A 23,485-nucleotide genomic window follows, 5' to 3' on the forward strand; every position below is an offset into this window, starting at 1 on the left:
CCTGTAGCATATATATTTAATATAAAAGAAGTGAAATATGAACAATCGTAGAATAGTATATTTTATTTACAAATCATAGTATTAGAGATTACATAGATATGAACAGTTTTCATTTATATAACCATATAATACATGGAAAATATTTTTGTAAAAGATGTTAAATTTTAACCAGTTCCCCAAATAGGGTCTCTATTTACAGGTGCAGAAAAGAGCACTCCTGTATCATGCACTCTGAATGAAGTAATACCTTGTTTTCACCTGTTAAGTACAAGGATTGCGTTATCTTGTGCAACTCATAAAGTATGAACATTGCGCATGATACACGAGGCTAAGAGAAAATTACAAGAGCTAAATTTCTTCTGGAAGTTGCATTCGTCTTTACAAATTGAAAATTTAACAAAGTTTACATCCCGTAGGTATATTTATCTAAATTTCATCTGATTTATATATAGCTAGATATCTAACGAAATACGAAGCTCGATCTGGAAAAGATACACAGTAGTACCTTTCATGGATATACTTGACGCGATACATTACTATGTCTTTATTATAAATCTTAATGAAAATATATTATCATCATACACAATTTTCTTTAATATCGATAAAGATGGAAATATATCAAAGGATTCTGCGTACTTTAAATTTTTCTTGGGGCTTTTTTTGGCCGTGAATATTTGCATTAAGATATAGAAGAATACATACTTCGTAAATATTTAATGTCAATTAGTATAGGCGTAGATGAAAAAGGAACATAATTAATTTCGCTTTATACAATTTACTCATTGGGTCTCACGTGGTCAAAACGTAGTCTCCATGCGATTTTACAACAGGTTTTATTAAACATGTTAAAAAGGTCGCTATATCTAAACTCAGAATTTATAAAATTTGAGAGCAAGAAAAAAAAGAATTTGTATGTTATTTTATCATAATTAAGTTGTAATGAATGGAAAGAAACTTATTTAGCTATTGTAATTTTCTCTTCGTAGTCTCATGTATAACGTTATCACGTTATTAATGACAAAATAACTATTATGAACCTCCTGTTATGCGTTCGTATATAATTTAAATGTACATATACATAAATACAATTTTATCACAAGGCAACACTGATAGCACCCAGCATGTCGCAGTATAACTGATAATCTGTCTAGTAGCAAAATGCAATATCAGTTAAAAATTAAACCTAGTATTGACATATATTGCACAACCCCGGATTTTACCAAGTTTGTACGCAACTTTTCGTTACTTAATTTTTTAGTTTTTTTTTAATTGTAAATTGAAAACATAATTTCAATTTTTTTTATCTAAATTGAAAAGTTGAATTTGGAAGATTTAACTTTATACTTCATTGGTATTAAATTATTTATGAAATGCACATCCTTGTATTTTGATGAAATAAATATTCACAGCATAAAGGTAATGTTAAGAGAAATTCAAAGTGTGCATAAACCTCTAATATATATTTATATCATTATCAATCGATATTATTATGAAAAATTGTCAATACTTTGAATTAAATTTTTAACTGATGTCAGATTGTCTTGTTCTTAGAAAAAATTATTAGTTATGGAAAAATATTAATATTGTACTTTATGATGAAATTTGCATATTTGCGTGTGCATATAAATTAAATGAGATGTACAATAGCATTTCTCAAATCATCTTGTCATTATAACGCGATAAGTAACTTAATTTTGATAAAATAATATACAAATTCTCTCTTTTTTGCTCTCGCTCACTCTCTCTCTCTCTCTCTATTTCTCTCTCTCTCATCCTTCTCTCTCTCTACGTTATTCACTGAAAGACTGTGATAATCTTGGACTAATATTTCTATATTGAAAAATATTCTTAGTAGAAAATATTTTACAACTATTTATTCCTTGTTACTTAATCTCGAAATGGGAATTGCACTAGCGAGGAAGGAGGACGATAAACGACTCTTTTATAATTTAACATAAATTATTTTCATATACTCAAAATAATGATGACAATAAAAAAAGATACCACATGTGCTCTTTCAATAAATAGTAGAGAGAAAAAGTATTGTATAACTTTATGGCAACTTCAGAATATTGTACTGATGCATATCAAGACAACTGAAATTTACATTATAACATAACAAACTTCTCTGCATAACTATATCTTCACTAAAGTATATTTGACCTAAACATAGATTAACGCAGCCATGATAATGACTCCCAAAAGTAAACCGCCAAGTTGTTTCAAAGATTCTTTTGTATTCGTTTCTTTCAACAGATCGGGCAGGATGGTCACTAAACCAATGTGTATGAATCCTCCTGCCGTCAATGGCAATATCCAATTGGTTCTTTCCTCTGAAAAAATGTTAGATATAAATTCATAAATTCTATTCAACAAAATTCTAATATCTATATAATAGATATTAGTAAGATTAGATTATTTATATAATATGCTATAAAAATATTTAGAAATTATTTTGTGCAAAGCAATAGATAAAATAAATAAATTATAAAAAAATTATAAAATAAATAACATTGTAATGTCAATATCGATAAAATTTTTACAGCTAAGTTAATAAAAATGCAACTATATTGTTATTAGATTAATTTATCTTTCATTATTTTTATCAAGTTTTCATAGATCGTTTTACGTTTCAAATTTTGAAAAATATTTACCTAAACCACTGGAAAAGGAGACGGCTGCCAGAGCACCAACGATCCCACCGCTAGCTGTGATTAACTGCGCCCGCGCAGCATCCCATCTGCTAAATCCGCTTCGTAATAGAATAGCAAAATCGCCAACCTCATGAGGTATTTCATGCACCAATATAGTGAACGTGCTGAGGACACCTACACGGAAGGAAATTAGGAACGAGCCACCTACAGATAAACCGTGAGTAAAATTGTCGAGGAAGTTCATCAAAAGATTTAGGTATCCGGGAAAGGATTTGGGATTGAAAAGTTTGCGGAACAAGTCGGAGGTGAATTTTTTTGTCCTTGCAGTCAAACGATTAACAATATTGGCAATATTGCTCGGTGAGCGTACGCATGGAGAGTCAACGCGTGAAATCGCCGATGTGAAGCCATTAGTCTTCGCAAGTTTTTTCAAGCAGCTCCTCGCCTCGTCGACCAGCGGGCATTCGTCATTAGGACACTCGCTTGCTAATGCAGATTTCATAATATCAGCATCTTTAAAACCGTTCTTTCGCATATCTTTGATACTGATCTTTGGGACTTGAGCAAACTCCATCTTAATGGATTGTTTTTCCAGAAATTGTACCTATTGCAAAACGTGTTCGATCATTATAAGACAATTATTATCGATTTTAAATAATATTATAGCATTAGATTTTTAATTACATTACCTCGGTCGTATTTTTCAGACACTTTTTTAGAAAACTGTTCTTCTCAGTGCACGTCATTGTGATACAATTATTATTATCCATCTCTTTTTCTTTATTTACATCTTTGATCGAAGTTTCATCAGTCTGCTGTTCTGCAATGATCGGAGCTTCCTCGTTTACAGCGGCGATGAGTTTCTCGACGATTACGAAGAACAGAAAGGCGGACAACACCCACAAGCCTGCGGGCGTAGACGCGTGATTATCTTTGGCTGTAAATAAAATACATAAAAAAGGTAAGTCAAATAAAAATAAAATATTTTCAAATAAACTAATTTTATAATCATTACTAAAGTATCATTTATAACATCACTAAATAAGACTGATCCATATTCACAGTCGTAATGCATTGTTTTCTTTAACGAGTTTTTAATATTAATTGTTATTTAGATTGTGTAATTTATTATTACGGTTTGACTATTTCTTTCTACTGACAATGGCGACAAAGACGCAAGAAATATAAGATGAAAGCTAGGAAATTTGCAATTCAAACCGAGCAATTTACACGGATATTACCAGTCCGCCGATCACTTCGAATTTCTAACGCGGTTCGGTCGGAGGGACATTTAATTTACGTGGACGCAGCTGGCAATTCAAATCTGCAACTGACGCACAATAGAATTCGAAGCCGCCGCTTAAATCGTTCATAAAGCTCTCGGCGATGCTCTTCAAGACCGCACTGACCGCAGTCGTACTCCGTTAACGTGCAGGACGTTGCAAAGCGCATTCAGAACCTATATGTAATACGCGTGCAATATCATATAGAACAAGCCAGGAATACCAGATATATTGTATCGTATTCGTTACATATTCATACTGTGTCGGATTTCGCCATACCAGAAATATCAAGCAAAGGTTTATTAATGTAGATAATCTAGGCTACTCGGTTTTATTTTTACGTTTTCTCCTAACGCCGTTAGTTTTGCATGACGTACAAACGGTACAAATACATCATGCAACCGTATTACTCGTTTAATTAGTTTAATAATTGCATGAAAGAATGTAAATCTTATACGTGATAAAAATTGTTCTTTTTATACACGTGTGTGTAGATTTACTTCTACCCATTATTCTTCATGAAGTAATTCTATTCATTTGCATTATTGTAATCAACTTTATATATATATTTTTTACGACAAGCTCAATCTTATCAATATGATATATGAAAATTTCCTTGTGAGATAAGATAGATCCATTTAGTTACGTCACCGCGTATGTACACGGAAGAAAGTTCTATATGAAAAACAAATGAAATTACCTCTTGTTTGAAATTCGCTCGCAAATGCTTCCGGCAGAAGATGTAGAAAAACATCGCCCAGCAATGCGCCTACGGCAAAGCTCAAAAGGATCTTCAAAGTACCGCCGTTTTCTGCAAGGAAAAATATAAAATTAATGCTCATTCCATACGTGCGGATTAGACAGATAGAACATTTAAATTGCAAATTCGACTTTGAGATTGGATTAAAGAAAATCTTGAAACGCAGAGCTCGTATTTTATCAACAAGGAAAAAGATATAAGAGCAAGGAGCAAAATGTGTGATATGAGAAAATGCAGTCGACGATGGAAACCATAAATCCTGCAATCAATCGTTCACGTATATCGTTGCGGACGCGTATGGTAGACGAAGATAAGTCTGAAGCGAATTCATGCGACAAAATGAAGTACGGGCGTTACGCTTCTTTGCGCGTAGGTCACGGAATTTGTGCGCCCGATGCAATTGACTCGCTCTGATATTGCCTACGTACATTTATCTCATATTTAGATCGCATAAATGGAAGATTTGCAACGCTCAGGTTTCTTCTCGAAACAATTTCTCCACGTCGATTTATACTCGCGGTGGAAATTGGTAAAAATCAACTTTTCTTCCCGGCTACTCAATATTTATTTAAATTGCATGTATGTACTTCGCAGAAAAAGAAGTAAATAATCATAAATATCGCGAGAAAGAAAGTTAATTAATTAATTGCAACTGCTGTTAATAAAGACACGTTAATTACGGAATACGCAGTTATAATAGTTAATAGTATATGTATAGTAGTCAATATCTGCAGTTATCTATTTAGGAAAGTATATACGGTGCATCATAAATTATGAGGCATGCGCATCACGTTAAGCATACGCGACTAGCTCGTGTGATGACAAATAAAAAATTTATGATTCTGCGTATATAGTATGACGTTCGACGCAATTGATAACCGCTAATAGACTAACAGTAGCATATCTGCTCTGCTGCAGCAACAGTATGCAGAGGAGGTCACCAGATGATAACGACTGTGATGTCAACGTGTGATTCATGGGGAAAAGAGAGGAAAAGGAATATAAATAATACGTGAGCGGGCCTTGATCTCATTTTGACACGACTACGATTGTATCAGCGTTCTTCTCTTGAACTCGTTAGTCGCAGGTCGCAGCTCTCGGACTGTCGCGAAGAAAAATGCAAGATGTTTTAAACAATTTCTCTTCCTATTGTCATAGAATTCTAATGTACACGCTTGTACTGCAATCAGGAACTATTCAACTTTATGAAACAATCACCAGTAAACGAGCGTCGCAATTTGGTTGTCTTTACGTTCATTTCTACTGATGGAGATCTTCAATCGATTTAACTTACTTTCTGTCTTTCTAGTTCTATAAAAAACTAGAAAAGAAATAGAAATAGACATTAAAGATATGAGTTTTGACTCGCTATAACTTGCAATGAGAGATAAGTCAATGCGACGTCTCAATTTGACAGATTTCCGATGATAGATTTATTTATATCCGTATAATAAATATCCCATAGTGTTTCAACAATATTATTCCATAAATTCGCATATTATTTTCATTAACGTTGTTGTTATTGACAAGACTAGCTTATTCTTAGGAAATGTTATTTCTGATATGTCAGCGTCAATTTAACCATACAGAATCGGATGAACGGAAAGAAATATAATCAGTTTCCGGGACACCAGCACATTGTTAGCCAGTTGTAAATTCGTGTGGTCGACACATCGACAACTTGTCCGATATCACGACCTACTTCTGATGCAGACGTATTATTATTACACTATATCGGCATTAGGTTGCATCAGTTTCAATTAAAAAAAAAAAAAAAAAAGATTCGATCGGTATAGTTAATATAACCGGAATGGAAAGAGAAACAAAATGTTGCTAGAAAGTAAATGTGCAACGTGCTGACGGTGCAGACAGATAAGATTGGACAATAAGGATATTTTTTTCTCTCTCACGCAAATTCTACTTTTCATAAACAAGCGTTATTCTATGAGTAATTCTATGAGTAAGCCTTTCCTTTTTATTGCATTATTCTTCATTGCATTATAATATTATACGTTATTATAATATGTAATATATATTATATATATCATAATATAATGTTTTCATCAAATAAATTTTTTGAAAAGTTTAATTTTTTAGAAACATGATAAAGATATATAAATTGAATATATAAATCAAAAGGTTTTTAAATATTAAATTTTTACAAGTTTTTTTTTGAAGATTATAAGTGTGAAAAAGATCTGCGACGTATGTCGAGTTTTCATTCAAAATATGTGCAATCTGTTATTCTCCAAAACGATCCACTCTTGTACAAGAGCTAGGCAAAAAGCTGAAATTTTTCATAACCTATAGGTTGGATCAAAGACTGATTTACTGAAATGAGCTTTGTGAGTTACGTCTTCTTCCCAAGGGGAAACATCGCTTGCAGCGCGAGGAATGTGTGTATCTCATTTGAAATTCTACCTATAAACGTGCATCGTGCATGTAACTGGCAATGTAACAATAGCACACGCTTTATCTCTCGTATTTGTTTTTAGTTTGAGCAATTGCTTGCGGATAAGCAGCACGTTTGTGCGTTAAAACGTGCGTTTAATCATATAAGATTAAAAAAAGAATATAACTGCACTCCTGTTGCGTAACACAGGAGGTAAACCTAGCACGATGTTACGCGGAACATCTCTCTGGAACGCGTGCACGGTGTCACATGAGAATATCTTCATCAGCATCAGCACGACGTTAGTCATAAAATGTGCGAGGCGAGACTTGGAAAATTCAATATACAAGTAATACATATTTAATGTATAAATAATAACTAGCAGAATATTACTCTGATGATTGAATAAATACTAACAAAATCTAAAAAACAATTAGTAATTTTCAAGAGAATTTACGTTCTAATTCAATTTAATTGCTCCGTTCGAGAAAAAATGCCTTTACTTATGTCCCTTGTTATTGTATCTCGATGTGTACTTGAAAATTTATTGCGTCGGGCATTTTATATGTTGCAATAATCGCACGCATTGCGAGAGTTAGCATTTATTGACACATTTCCTAGAAGCGTGTGTGCAATTAATTTATCTCTTTTGATATCGAGCTCTCGAATAGTGTGCTAAAACTGATTTTTCCTCTATTCGTTTTTCATGTAAAAATTACTAAATAATTAAAATTACGACGCTATAAATATAAAACAGTACTATAGATTTTGGGGACAATTTCATGTTTATATATTAAAAATGAGAAGAAAAAAAGAAAATTGGGAACGCTGTTAAAATGCAGCAAGATGCGCATAAAGAGAGATAATGATGGGTACTTCGTAATTTGAATAATGATACTTGTCGCAAATTCGTAATAGATGTCGATGTCGAAACTGCTATTGGAATAATAATTCCATTGGGTAATAGAATTACACCAAGAATTATGGAGAATACGTACGAAGAATAGCTGTAACTGAGTTTTTAAGGTACTAAAAAACCGCATAATGAAACCATTAATAATTAACGGATTTATTTTGTAAATGTAATAGGAAAATTTACATAATAATATACGAATATTAAAACTTTTCGATTTAATTTCGGAATATAATCATGTTTTTCTTTAATGAGTTATTTTAAATGCTAGATTTGTCGACAATAAATTACAGGCTTTTCTCGCATTACATTAATGACATTTTAAATTTAATTTTTATAATATTCAGGAGAGTAAGGCAAATTTAACAAAACACAACAATTTTGCAATCAAACAAGGGAAGATGTCTTAATTGTTAGACATAAATGCTCAAATTATCTTATAAATGTGTATCGTCAATCGAATTATTGCCATCTTCACAAGACTCACATAAAATATTCACATTTTACGCAGTTATCAGTACAATTATGTAAGATTATTTCTGATATTAAAATAAATCGTGCACGATCGTACATACTCGACATGCACATGTTTGCAGGTTTTTCCCCAGTATTACGCGAGTATCAGGCTTCCTGACACGTGACTGATAAATAAATGATTATCGTCCCACGGGACTGCACAATAGGCGTGTGCAGAGATTCCAACGTTCTCGAGAAGATAGCAGGGCGAAAGATCGTGACAGCGAATCGTAACAACAGGTTCCTCGAAGACTTCGAAAATACATGAAACTACGGTGGCAAAAATCCTGACAATCTTATCAGATGTTTCAAAAAACTAACAAGCGTATTGTGTGTCTTTTCTATATATAAATTTAATTTCTTTTTCATGAAGATATAATCCAACGCATTATTACTCTGACAATTAATTAGTACACTTTGGCAAGCTAAAAACCTGCAATTATGTAAAGATTAACGCAACGTGAGATTCCTAAATTATTTTTAGCCAAAATTTGTAGCGCGAAACATATTTCCATTGGTGAAACGATTAATGTTAAAAGTTAAAGAATTATACAATATTACAAGAATATAGAATTAAATATTTATTATAAAGATAACATTAAATTTCTTTGAGAATACTGTTTTGTTATTGATTATTTTATCTTGTATTTTTTATGGCAGTCTCATAATGCGCGTTGCCAAGAATTCCGAAGTGGTACTCGTCGCATCTTGAGAATACAGATGTGACAATTGTATTATCGTATACATGGTTAGAATAAGTCGCTATATTTTTCTTCTGTAGTTCGTGAAAGAATAATATCACGCAAAAATATTAATGTATTAGTAAAATACATACATATATTAGTAAATATGTATAAAGACAAGTGAAAGCAAGCGTGGGGGATAGAGCGAACGTAAATTATATATTATACAATAAATTACAAATTAAATGCACTTCTTTAATTTAATTATTCTGCACTGAAGAGAGTCTAAACCTAAGACCGAAACGTATATGTTATTGTAATTTATTGTATAATATGTCATTTACGTTCGCTTCACCACCGGCGCTTCCTCTCATTTGCCTTTGTATGTATTTTACTAATTTGATTGTATATCTGGAGAGCTGTATCGTTGTTTTCGTATATAGATTAATGTATATGTATATTAAATAATATGCAAATTAATATAACACAGAACTACGCTCATTGTTCCACTCTGCTAATTTGTATAAAATATAAAAAAATATTTAGTTACTGTTTTTATATTTTTATATTGAGATAAATCGATTGGGTAGTCATAGAAAGTAAGGGAAAATAAGAAAATAAGTGAATTCGAAACGTCTAGTACTTAAAGAATTACGTCATAATTATATATAACTATAGCGAAAAAAGAGTTTCATTATCTCTATATCGATGTTACCGATATAGAGATCGTCAAATATGACAATAATCATATTTGATTGTAAATTGTAAAAACTGTGAGATTAGAGAATTAGTTAAAGTTGAGATCACATCAAGCAGGGGAGAGAGGTGAAACTAAAAGATTTAATCTGTGATAAAGTTGAAAAAATAAATTTACTATATCAAGAGAGTTGATCGATTATTTCAGATTATTTTAGCGACGCAGAAATACGCGCGTAACGTATGACCGCCGACGGCAATAAAACTATTAGACCGACACAAATGTTGGGAAGTATTTATCGATCAAAGTTCCAAAAGTAGTTTAACATGCAATATTGACGATGTAGATTGTAGATAACTTGATGAACAAAGTTCACGGTAAAATCTATTAATATGCAAGTTGGTGCGTTTAATGCATGAAAGATAAAATCTGTTCTGCAATTCTCATTGTCCTCATTTAATAGAAAAAATTATTATCACAGGGAAATGTAAAGTAAAAAGAATATTTAACAGTTTAAAAGATTTGTTTTTTTTTCTGTGAAATTACCATCTTATTTTCAGAATAATTGATTCGATATAATTGATAATGGGATGCTGATTTTATCTTCAATATTGGCACAAAAGATAATTCATATGGTATCAAGTGATAAATCTTGTTAATATCTTGTTAATACATATATAAATCTTCTTGTCATTTATTTTTTCATTGAATTGATATCGCTCGGAAGATCTGTTAGATAAAAAGCGAAAAAAATTCAAGTGCGAGGTGATTAAAGTTACTATTTTTATTTGAGAGTGACTTGAAAAAAAACATGTCTTTTTAACGCGACACGGACTTTTCCACGGACTTTTAGCGATAAAAACTAAAATTGTCTGGCTTGAGATTAATGATTGCAATATGTACACATAATATATTGCAAAAGTGATATATATGCCTTATAAAATTTGCTATAAATTTTATAAACGTAATTCCTTGATAAACTCGAAATAAATTTTAATTGTATTTTAATGGACAGCCACGTTTTATTTCAATTTTTCAACGCTTAATTGCTTGTCTTGTTAATACCTTGTTAATATTAAACCCACAATTAAATTAAATTAAAAATTGATTAATTTAATTGGTAAAAAATCTTTAATCTTCAATACTACATCATTCTTGTCCTGGACTACTGATTTAAATGGATTTAAACCTGCAAAAATTGATTTTAATTGTAAGTTCATTGGAATGTACGCTTTTAAATGCAAAGATAGATGCGAACTTCGCGAAATAGCTCGTAAAAGCAACGTGAAAAGGTCCGACGACGGTTCCGGATCGGCGCGCGAATGAATCTTTTTGTCGCCGACACGCAATTTAATCGTCGATAGAAAAAGTCGGTGTCGTAATACGAGTTTTTGTGTTCGCGCATTGGGGGAACGAGTAAATTTTCGCAACTTTCTACATTTGTAATTTTGTACGAAACTTTGTAACTATTAAAGTTTGGCTTGGCGATGTAACATTTACCGTTAATCTCACTAGTATAACTTGGAATCACCGCACCGTTGATTCGGAAAATACGAGATAATAGAGAAAGTTATGACACGCCGCTCCAACGTGGACATAACTGCGGTATTACTCGCAAAATGAGAACAACGAGAATATATCTGAATTTGCGAGAGAAATGCCGAAGCGCGCGTCTAACTGCGATTCGTTAATTTCAGTTCCGTTTAGAAACATGTTTATCTAGCCAATTAAAACCGCTTGCTCTCGATAAATTCGCTGTTACGTTGTACGATCAACTTGGGCGTCTCAGCGAATAGCGGAAATCCATCTATTCGCCTCGATTGTGAGAAAGGAACAAAAGAAACAATGTATCATTTATCTTCGCGCAAGAAGATGCGAAGAAAGAGAGAGGGAAAACCAGCGGATGAGAAACGGACTTTCGCATCGCGTCGTATCGGCGTGATTCCGTATACGAAAGTTAATTAAAGTCAGCGGCGGCGATTGAGAACACGATCGATTCCAATTGTCACCACGGTCACCATTATAGCAACCGCAAATTCGCCAAATGTTATCGGCGCGAATGGAATTTTGGCGAATACCGTCAGACGCGTTTCCGTGAATATAGATACTGGTTTTTTTCGAGGGAGGTGCGACGAGATTCGGCTCGATATCAAAGCTCGAAAATGTTGGCTTTGGTGTGCGTATCTAGCGTGCGTTCCTGTGTAGCTTGTAGCTACGAGCTGTTGTAGCTTTGAGATATTTTTCGCTATTTTTCCAAAGGTATATCCGCGGCAGACGGTAACGCAAATATGTGCAGCTTCCTCTTTTTCTGTCCAGCTGCGACCATGCAAAACCATCATGCGACGGCTGTTTCTCGGGTTACGTTACGGACGGCTGTTTACGGATTACTTCAACTGACAGAAACTCTCTGAGAACGAATAGCTATTAGGTAGATCGTACCAAAACGCTCCAAGTTTTCAAACAAGTAGGGGAGACCGGGGCTAAGCCGACAACGGGGCAAACTTGACACTAGGCTTTTTGCCAATTTAAATCTATCGTAGAAACTTGCCTTTCCTACTGTAAATGCGTCTTTATGTGCCAGTATTATCAACGGAATTTGGTAACATTCTGAGTTATAGTGTAATTTTTAACGCGACATAAGCGTTTTTGATAGTGAAAAGTAATTTTTCTGATCTCTCGAAAATGTCTACTCTTTCATCGAGCTTTACTCTTGCGAATCTACCGGTAAGTGATTTTGATGGGAAATTTGATGCTCTATATGAATCCGATAATCGTTTTTGCATATTTTCAAAATTTTCATGTTTTGAAGTGACAAAAGTGAAAAACGACGTCCGGGGCAAAGTCAACACACGCCGTTTCGTCGGCTTCCAGTAACAAACGATGCTTGTCATGCAGCCGTATGGCTCATGACAAATGTATGCGCACGTCCGATCGCGAGTTTACCTGCATTAATTGTTTTTCAGACATGAGTTTAGATGAAGATAATTGAAAGTTCAACAATTTTTGTTTTCATTATTTTAAATGATTGTTCTAGCTACTTTATTCCGAATTTTGTACTTTTAAATACACAATAAACATGTATTTTCATTTTCAGACAGTAAAAAATAAGTTCCAGATCAAATTGTGTCGATCAGACAAAGTGTTGAGTTTGCCCCGGCGGGGTGTCGAGTTTGCCCCGGCATTTTTCAATTCGAAAATTTGTCTTCGCGTCACTTTTCCTTTCCTGGCGGCAAAACAAAGCGACGTACAGCAAAACTTCCTGAATCAATTTTGTACCTGAAGAAACACTCTTTAAATATGTACCATTGAATTTGCCTAAAAATTTTAATTAAATATTAAAAATTGCCTTTGAAAAAATAGTGTCGGCTTAGCCCCGGTCTCCCCTATACAAGATTTCGGACGTCGAATACGTTACACTTTATAGTATATTACCGTGCGATTTATCAGACAATAAAACGAACGAAAACAAGTTATATTCTTCCCGTCTTCAAAAGAGCTGTTCACAGAAAAATATTAAAATGCACAGTCCAACTGTTCTGTCGCTTTGAGACATCAATGTACTTAGCGTTTCTATGTAAACCGACTGTTGTAGCTTTGACGCATTTGTCGCTTTTCCAAAGGTACTCTGGGAGGCTCCACGAAAAACAAGATTAAAGGTCAATCCAGACAAACTTGCATAGGTGCATAAGGATATGCATAAAGAAATGGATTGGTCTATTTCCTTATGCACATGTATATGGACCAATCAATTTTCTTATGCTTATGTTTATGCGCTATGCAAGTTTGTCTGGGTAGACCTTTAAGGCTATAATACACAAAATGCATAGCGTAGCATAAGCATAGCACAAGACCGCTGGACCAATGAGCATCCAGCATAATGTCGCCATATTAATTTACGTAAGATGCTCATTGGTCCAGCGGTCTTATGCTATGCTTATGCGACGTTATGCATTTTGTGTGTGACGGCCTTTAGAGTTGTGTGTTAAAACAACGTGTTGCAAAATTTTCATTTTCAGCTGTCGCAGGATGTCGCGACGTTCATGTCGCACAATAAACATTGTATGATAATTCATCGGACAGAATTGACTTATCGATTTTATACCACGTACCAAGACTAATTTTATCGGGTCGGAGGAGAGTCGATGTCTTCCGCAATGTCATTGAACTGCGCAGCTGTCACTTATCAGAATGATAAAATACAAATGAAGCGCGTCATTATTCATCAAATTTCCCGTTATTTCGCAATTCTCGGTGGAAACGCTATACATATATGCGTCGATACCGTTGCCAGCGATCGTCGACAACAAACTCTCCATTGCGCCTCGTGCGTAGTTAAATTTCAACACGTGGCGATACCGATCTGTTTTTAGGCAAGCGTGAATGCAGCTCTCTGTCGAACGATATTTAATTGCGTACAGTAAAACGTAATTTTGTTGGAAGTACGTATACATATAATGGGCACATTTTTATGCTTTGCCCGCAGTGCTTCTCGTTTTAACAAATTAAATGGCTTCTGCAAACGTTTTGTAATCGAGCAGACGCTATTTCGGTTCGCGCGACTATAGTAATAAAACGCGATTAACTTATTTATCTTTCCATTGTCTGTTATTCTACCATCCAGTCATAAAATAATTGCGGGCATATGATTATATAATAATCTCGCTCACTGTTAAGTATAAAATATGTATAGCCTTCGCTTCGCTATGTAGTTAAACGTTAATTAGTGTGCTCGCGAAAAGAACCGCATTTGAATGCGGTACTTATTACTTACACAGTGACATAATAAATATTAAAAAGGTGAAATTCCGAGTGAGTTTTATGTGAACAGCGTATTTAAAGCCACTTCATTTTTAATTGCCTTCTTTAAAAGGTCGGTCGTCGGCGCGGAAAGCTTCGACAAATAATCACCTCGGTCGTTCTTATCGTTAAGGAAAATGCAACGGCTCGTTTTTATTACGACTAGAATAGTCATATTGGCTATAATAATTTCTGCAACGAGGGAGATAAAAATAAAAAGTCGAGTTCAACGACGGATTTGTTACTTCGTTATAGTCATTTTCCATGGAAAATATTACTGGAGTTAAGCTCTTTTATGAAAATGCACGATGAGTACACAATAAAAACCAATTATCACGATAAAAACGAGAGAAATTTATTCCCTCTCGTTTTTATCGCGTCTGCTCCGTTAAGTTTCAATAATTGAGTAAATCGTCCTACTGTGGTTACCAGTTACAGTAGTAACGATAGCGAATTTTTAAAAACAAAGCTACACGAGGACTTGATTACAAAAGCTATGTGCTTTGTTTGAAGCTGTCGTGTTCTTTGTACCTGCGGTCATCAATGCATCAAGATGTTAACAATAGTATTTCAGGCACAATCAGTGTTGATTTAATAAGTGAAAATATTGGAGAACGCGGAAAACAATTGTACTAGAATTATAATTATACACCATTTACGATACATGGAATCAAGCAGCAAATCTAAACTGTGGTTTCAAATTTCTAAAGAAAATACAACAGTGAAACATAAGAATATAAATCGGTCAAAGTCCTCAGATTAACTCCGATTTATCCTCCACGCGTATATAATTTGCAATAGAATAATGCGAAGCAATTTGGAAAGCTCTGAATTTTGCGATTTCGGCCAAGTATGACTTATCGCGTGGCAATCTGACTTATATGTATGCCGACGAATCAAATTGCGACAATTTTCGTCAAGATTATCGTGCGTTATTCTGGAGAATCGTCTCATAATTACTAATCCGGATTGCTCGGCAAAAACAAGAATGACATTGCTGAACACATGGACAGTTTACGCCGCGACTATGTAAATGAGCGATAGTCGCGACTGATAAGGCAACGATCGTTCATGCAGCGTATTGTATGATTTTTCAGTTTTATTGTATGCAAAAAATAAATTAATGTGTATAATAGAGAATTCATGAATTTATACGAATTTTGTATAAAGTAATGAGTTTCATTTACGATATTTCTTTTGTGAAGAAAATAGTGGCGTCAGATATCAAAATTAGACCTGTGTACTTTGATACCGTGTCTCAATGACGGGAGACGTACTAATCTACATCCTAATACCTCATATTCGTTAATGACTACCGTATTTTACATATACATTTACATCAACACTACCGGCCTGGTAATTATGCATATTAGGGGCGAACTCACAGGTTTCAATGGCCTTGATATATATTATCAAGGACACGATCCTGAGTACTTTTAAAAGGTTTTAGCCGTCGTTAATTAAAAAGTCATTAACAAAATAAGTCTAATGAATAGAATGTGATTTTTTGACCCCATGTACATTTAAAAAGAACATTTTTTAAATTAATTTACATTTTGCCGAGGCTCATATTTTTCTCTCTTTACACCCTCGAAGAGTTATTTACCTCGAATAATGCTTCGCCATTTGGAAATGAGTTGGGCCAGATTAGAGTTTTTTTGGGAAAAAGGTGCAGAGGAAGGGGATCTGCCTATGCATACAATTTACTACGTTTTAATACGGATTCTTAGTTAGCAGATTTATTCTTCACGTATCGGATACATATTTGCCATAAATGATACTAAAAAAAAGTATCAATCTGTTCATGATAATCATAACGTCGGCAAATTTGAAATTCAGCTAAATATCCCATATAATGTTCTTTCTGAATTCTGAGAAATATTTGCACGAGTTTCACGTCAAGCGCGTTCAATAATGCTATGTCTGTTTACGTTCTTAGCAAGTTATTATTTGTGATAATCAGTATACTTTTGCTAAGACTGGCTTAGAGTGTACAACAACTACTCAAAAGAGCAACTACTTTGCCCTCCATAATATATATCAAGGCCATTGAAATCTATGAGGTCGCTTCTAGTATATAGTATAATTATTTTAGGCCTGTGTACTTTGATACCATATATCTTGTAGTATTACGTATCTACATTTGAATACCTTATATACTCGTTAATGACTACCAGATTTTACATACGATGTAGATTCGCTGCCATATAGAATTTTTAACTTTCGATGGCTGCGTTCCGATATTCACTGCCAGTACTGAAAATCTATAGTATACGTGACGTAAACTGTAGATTTTCAGTACTGACAGTGAATATCGAGACGTAATAGTCGATGAAAATCTAATCGTTCATTGACTAACGTTTTCATTTATTTTCCGTTCGATAAATTCTTTACACAACATACGAAATATTAGTTCTTATAAAAATATCAAAGTATATTATCTTCATAAAATGTTATAGTTTTGTCATCGACAATAAAATCGGAGTAGCGGATTAAGATCTATATGTAATTATTATATTAAAATGCAAAGCAAAGAATAATTTGCAATTAAGATAAATTTCATATTGTGTACAAAAAAATGTGCACATTGCAGAATATAAGACTGATTATTAAAACCGGGACTGACTATGGAAAAAAGTTTCACCATAGCCAGAGGAAAGGCTCGATAATCACTTTTTATTTCATTATATACGAAGAATATGAAAGTAATTATTAAAATGGAAAAATGGAAAAATTAAAAAAGTTAAAAAAGTTATTCGACCGTAGTTAGAAAATTAAACTTGATATTCACCCCTTCGTTTCGTTGCACACATTCAAGACTATAACAGTAATTATCAGGGCAAAAAAATTAAAAAAATTTTACTCGGCCGTAGTCAGAGGAAATTGAACCTAATATTCACTTAATATTCACCCTTTCATTTCGTCGTATGTACACATCCAAGAATATAAAAGTAACTATTAAAACAGATGAAAAAATTTTACTCGGCCATAGCCAGCGCAAATTAAGCTTAATATTCACCTCTTCATTTCATTTTATAATAATTATTAAAAGTAATTATTAAAACGGAAAAAATAACAATTTTTCGACCACAGCCGGGAAACTAATCGTAAGCTTGAGATTCCCTCTCTTCGTTAATCACATCGCACAGATCTAGCCGAATTGCGTAATTAAAAAAGTTATTCGGCAAGTCACGAGAGAGCCGAGAGAGAGGCGAGAACGAGATAGAGCTCGGAGATTAGATAAAAAATTCTCTCTCACGTCGTATTTTTGTAATACGTTGCATAAGAAAAGAGAGGAGACTAACCGCCGGTTTTCAAGTCCACGCCGTCCTGGATGGGGATGAGCCACAGGGGGAAGATACCCGTGAGGCCAACCATGGTGCTGCCCAGCAGAGAGAATATCCACGGATTGTACGAGAAGTATCCTACGATCTCGTGCCAGGGCAGCCATTCGTCGGCACCGGCGAGGATGCCGTCGCAGGACGGCAGGACGTATCCCGCGTCCGTGCAGTTGTTACGGGTGCACGCGTACGACGACGACGCCGCGGCGGCCATGTTTGTTGTCGTCGCGCGACTCTCTCCGATGTCAAAGTGTTCTCAAAGATCCTCGACGTTCCCCGACGTCGGAATTAAGCTTCCCGGGACGCGGACGTCGACGTTAATACCTGGGCTCCCCCCCCCCGGTCAAGGTTCACCTCTCGCGCACGAAAACGCGCGCGTGGACGACGTCGAACTGACGAGCCGGAGGACAATTGTCCGGTTCCCACCGGGAGATAACCTCCTCGCTCCGCCGCGCCACGAGGAAGACGATGTTATCGCCGCGACGTGATCGACGTGATCGACGCGATCGACGTGAAATCGAAGTCCAGATCTCTCACGGTCTCCGCGACGGCAAGTGGAAGGACGGCGCGTTCGTCAGTAGTCCAGTTTTTTTTCCCCTTTTCTTTTTTCAGCGCGAGCCCTCGCCGTTCTCCACGCTGGCTCCACAGTCCACTCCGGATGCTGGATTCAGCTGGATGGACCTCTCCCGTCGCGGTTGGATCGACACCGAGAGACAACGACCGCCGAGCGACCGACTAGCCTACACTGAGGACTGAGCACGGACGCTTGGAATCAGGACGTCGTCGCTGCCTGCTGCCGCCTCGTTGACTCGTTCCGGCCCGTCGTTATTTCATGCCGCCGTGCCGATCCGCGGACAAAGGCATCACCGACGCCGTGGCGATTGAACGCGCGCGATCACGATCTCGCGGAGACGCGCGTCGCGTCCCCCTCCCGCTTATCACCCCGCGCGCTCGTCCGCTCCGCTTTCTCGCTCTCCTTATCGCTCTCCGCTTCCGCGCTCGATTATAGCTCGCTTCTGCCTCTCGCACTCTTATCCGGGCTTCACTGGTGTATCACAAAGTAGCAGCGATGAGCGACCGACGACGACTGACGCGCGTTGCGCCGTAGGAGGCCCCTTTTATAGCCGTCGGCCACGTTACCGCGAGCGGCCACGAGCGGAAGCGAGAGGGAACGCGAGAGCGACGCGCGTTCGACGAGGATGACGTCCGGATAGCGTCGGCGATGGCGGGTGGGGAACGAGAGGCGGCTCAGCGGGGCGACGAGGGTTAGTTCGTGCTCCGCGCGAGCGGAGTAACGGAGAACGCGAAAGGGTCGAGAGAGAGAGAGAGAGAACGATGTGACCGCGAGGCGAAGATAGGGAGAGGAGAGGAGAGCGCGCGGAAGGAGAGATCAGAGAATCAACGATGATGCGCAGTGGAGGATGCGAGTCGCGTTCGTTCGAGGCTGACGGAGGCGCTGCTTTTCGAACGGAGATACGTTCGGTCTCCGTTGTCCTTCAGCAGATTGGCTCCTCAAACAAATCTATAAAGCTTCTTCGATCATTACAATTAGAAGTGGAAGACGAGGAAGCGATCGAGCTGTAAGTTCAAGGACGCGTTCGGCTTCTTGCGCAACGATCGCGCGTGTCTGTATATAATATACACTATACAGACTGGATCGTTGCCCTCTTCGAGACGTCTTATGTCCCGATTTGGGATATTGTGCTGTCTGGGTAACATGTTTTCCTTATACAATTAAATATTATAGTTTTTCGTTTTTTTGTTGTTGCAATCAATGTCATTATTTGTCGATATGCTTATCCGAGGCTTAGCGATGATAGTCTTGATAGCATCAGCGTCTTCCTTCAGTTTGGACAGATATTAATTCTCGCGTGTCACCCTTCCGCGCGCGCGCGCGCGCATACTTCGTTTTCCTAAACTGCCCTAAAGGAACGAAAGCCGAGACGGGGGCGGGGGACCGAAACTGGATTACGTACGCGAGTGCTTTGTGACGCCGGATCGATCTTGCGTCGCGTACAAGTCAAAGGAATCAGAATTGTATTTGCGACGTGAACGTTTCGACAGTAATTCGATTCGCAACCGTGTGAGTTATCATTTGGAAAAGAAAATATAAATTGTAGCAAATATGGTGCGTGTATTGTTGCCGAATTTAACATTAGGTATATTATGTCTTTTTAAAGATTATAAATCCAGTAACTAGAATACGAAGGACGGGAAACCGTGAACGCACACGTTAGAACGCAACGCTATCTAACGGGTGATCATCAAAGTATTCGCTGTGGTGTACTCTTCCGAACATTGAGCGTGAAGCAATTATTTCACTCAACTCGTGTTGACAACAAAATATCTTTAGAAAAGTAAAATAGCGAAATACACATGCAATAATCGACGGCTTAATTTTAAGTAAATATCTGCCGAAACATGATTTTGTTCTTTTCTTTTCTTTGGTATCCCGTATTCGCTTATATTTAAGATTATTCTTGAATGCTATTTATACCGCTAATTGGCGAAATTCAAGTTATACTATAATTCAATCTCATTCATGTTTCATGCATTTAAAGCCTTTATCGTTATATCAACGTTATTTCAGATATGCACAATTTCGAATTAAATGTTTCAAAATATATTAATCTCTTATTAGCGGCATTTTAATTAAGAAGAATTAATATCGCGCAATATTTTCGTTCAGAAAAGTACTTGAAAATTGTCAGAAGCAGGCGATTAAAAATTGTCACCTTATCAGATTGTATGATGGAGCGATAGCTTTTATTAATTTTACGGAATATTTTTGTAAAAATTACTTAAGTAACGAATGTGCTGTTCGTAATAATATAGAATGTGTCATACGGTTTCAAATGTTCAAAATCTGTTTATAAATGTACAAGTTCTCTGAAATTTTATTCGTCAAATCTCGAATCGTGATCAACGTTTGCTCGTTGCGGCACAATTTTGTCACGCAATAAAATTAAATCACGAGAAAATAACTCGACCTGATACATCTATAATATAATTATATGGTACATTTCTTCGCATTAGTACGTTTTATTTTATTGTATTGACGTAAAGCGTTATATCCACCTAATCTTCGATGAATTTCTTTGACTCGAGAGTTATGAAATTATTGCAGAGTTATCGCATAATTACTTTCTTCTCGCGCGATAGTGGATTGTATCGTCGCTGCAATTTGCTAATCTTATCTATCATGCGCTGATCGCCGTAAATAGCGAGGAAAGAGATGCGCAGTTCTCGTTGCGAATTATGCATGCTAAATTCGCGCGATCAAACGTGAGTCGATAATTAGACGTGGACTCCTTGGACGATCACCAATTCGCGTCAACGGACGTCGGCGAGTGCGTATGAGTAGCGAATACGTATAAGTCGCGCATCCGGTCTAATGTTTATCGGCTTTCACAGTCGATTCAAAAACATCGAGATTTACGTAACATCTTATTGTGTGAGCGCGCGACGTTGAAACTTCCTCGGAATATATATTTCACAGCGAAGAGATAACGGCATCAAGCGATTGAGCGATCGATAATTCGATATATAATTTCTATGTGCAATTGCGTTTTCTAAATAAACAATTCTTCGCTATGAGATCCTGTGATAAAGATTTTTCTTATTTATATAACACGTTTATAGATAGCTTGTCGTGAAGACAAAGTTTTTACATAGAAACTCGATGAGGCTCTAAATTTTGATTTTAGGGCTATCGAATGCGATGGCATTTATTTCAACAAAATCAACACACCTTGGCTTTGAAATATCACAATCATGAACCTTGATTTCGTACAATGGATGTCTTCCTGATGGTATAATTGCGAGAATACAAATATTTAGTATGTGTGGAATGTGTAGAATTTAAAGAGATTAAAATTTACTGGAATAGGATGAAAATACTGGAAAGAGTGGAATTTACTGGAATAGAACGAAAATATTTACGAAACTTGTAATCGTGATTGACTCGCGGACTAAGACGATATCTCGAAATACCTTCTACTTATTGATGTATGTAAACACCGATCTATAGTTCGCTGTCACTTTTCCTCATATACATATTTATTTCATTGTGCACTGGACACTATGTAGATGCAACAATTATATCGCTTTTAATGTTGGATTTCTGATATTGTCTTTGGAACCTTTGAGTTAAGCAAGATTGCTTTAACAGTGTTAATAAAATTATTTCTCAGAAGATTCTAATTATTGCAAATGCCTCTGCAGAAAATATACTTGTCGATCAATTTAAAATTTCCCGAAAGAGTCATTGAATAACAAAAGTACTTTTTTTTACATCTTTAGAGCTATTTGTATAGACGTCCAGCTTTTGTATGCCTTGTTATTCCTAAGAGCACAAAAGGCGCTGAGAGAACAGGCTCTGTAAGGATTGTCGACATGAAATTCGAAAACATGTCGAATCTGACTTATGTGGGCATTAATTTCTATCGATATTTGTTATTAGAATGGATTTTATTTCCAAAGAGTACCTTTCTCATGTCTTTTCGTTGTAGAAGTCCCCATGTAGTGAATATTTTTGGGGACAATTCTTTTATACACAGCCCTCCCCCGCATATTCCATTTCCATTCTATCGTTCAGGTCCAGATTTTCTAGGAAAACAAGAAATTCATCACACAGACTGTGTGATGAATGGATTGTGTGCACAGTGTGACACAGTGCACACAGACCATTGCGTCCACTGCTGGACATAAGTCTCCCTTAAGGAGTATTAACTTAAGGAAGTAAATACTCCCTTAAGGGGTATTTGACCGTCAACCTATCACGCTGGCTGGGTTGGTAGATGAATAAGAAATTGGCGAATAAAGAATTGGTTTGTCTATTTTGCAACCGTAAGATAATTAATTGCCAAATTTCCATGAAAATCTATTTGGAATAAAAAGATTGGATAAAGAGACTGAATAAAAAAAATTGGATAAAAAGGATAAAAAGATGAGAGCCTTAATAAACCAAAGGATTTTACCTGAAGATAATATTACTTCCGAAAGCATTTTCCGGTAACAGATATTTCTCAAACAATCAAGGCTCTTAATAATATATAATTTAATATATGATATGCCTCACGTTAATATATGAATCAGATAGCAGAAGAAACCATCTTTGATATGCTCTATTAGATCCAGACATTTATACATATAAAAATTATGTGCCTCGATCGTACTTGGTACATTAAGCGCGGCCTTAATTAATCAAGTTGGCGGCAGGATGCCAAGGGTTTTCCTCTTGGATTTCGGTCAACAGGGAATTCTCTCGCGATGCCGAATACTCGACCTTCGTACAGCTCCCACGATCTCGAGGGAGGAACTCATTCATTAAAAGAATTTCCCGAAACTTGCGTGAATTAAAATAGTTTTCAAGTTGGACAGAAAATGTAAAAGTAAGAATCAGAAAATGCTAGAGGACTTGTATGAACGTATATAATCTCGAAAAGCA

The 23,485-nt window shown here is 36.0% G+C and overlaps 1 protein-coding gene and 1 long non-coding RNA gene across 2 annotated transcripts; one reads left to right on the plus strand and one right to left on the minus strand.

Annotated features, from left to right (window-relative positions):
* Positions 1-48: 48 nt before the first annotated feature.
* Positions 49-19,136, minus strand: LOC139770744 (zinc transporter ZIP13 homolog). The gene is made up of 5 exons (XM_071702898.1): positions 18,001-19,136; positions 4,638-4,748; positions 3,344-3,591; positions 2,655-3,258; positions 49-2,333 (listed from the first exon to the last, which is right to left on the minus strand). The coding sequence occupies exons 1-5, from the start codon at positions 18,248-18,250 to the stop codon at positions 2,164-2,166; spliced, it is 1,383 nt and encodes a 460-aa protein (XP_071558999.1). The 5' UTR covers positions 18,251-19,136; the 3' UTR covers positions 49-2,163.
* On the plus strand, positions 5,638-7,710 carry LOC139770749 (uncharacterized). Its single transcript, XR_011717811.1, has 3 exons — positions 5,638-5,709; positions 7,008-7,093; positions 7,193-7,710. It is a non-coding gene; the product is annotated as an uncharacterized lncRNA (long non-coding RNA).
* Positions 19,137-23,485: the final 4,349 nt, after the last annotated feature.

This window comes from Temnothorax nylanderi, unplaced genomic scaffold (genome assembly GCF_030848795.1).
Source record: "Temnothorax nylanderi isolate EJ_2023f unplaced genomic scaffold, tnyl_v1.0 TNYL_tig0032_pilon, whole genome shotgun sequence".
In the NCBI taxonomy this organism is placed as follows: domain Eukaryota; kingdom Metazoa; phylum Arthropoda; class Insecta; order Hymenoptera; family Formicidae; genus Temnothorax; species Temnothorax nylanderi.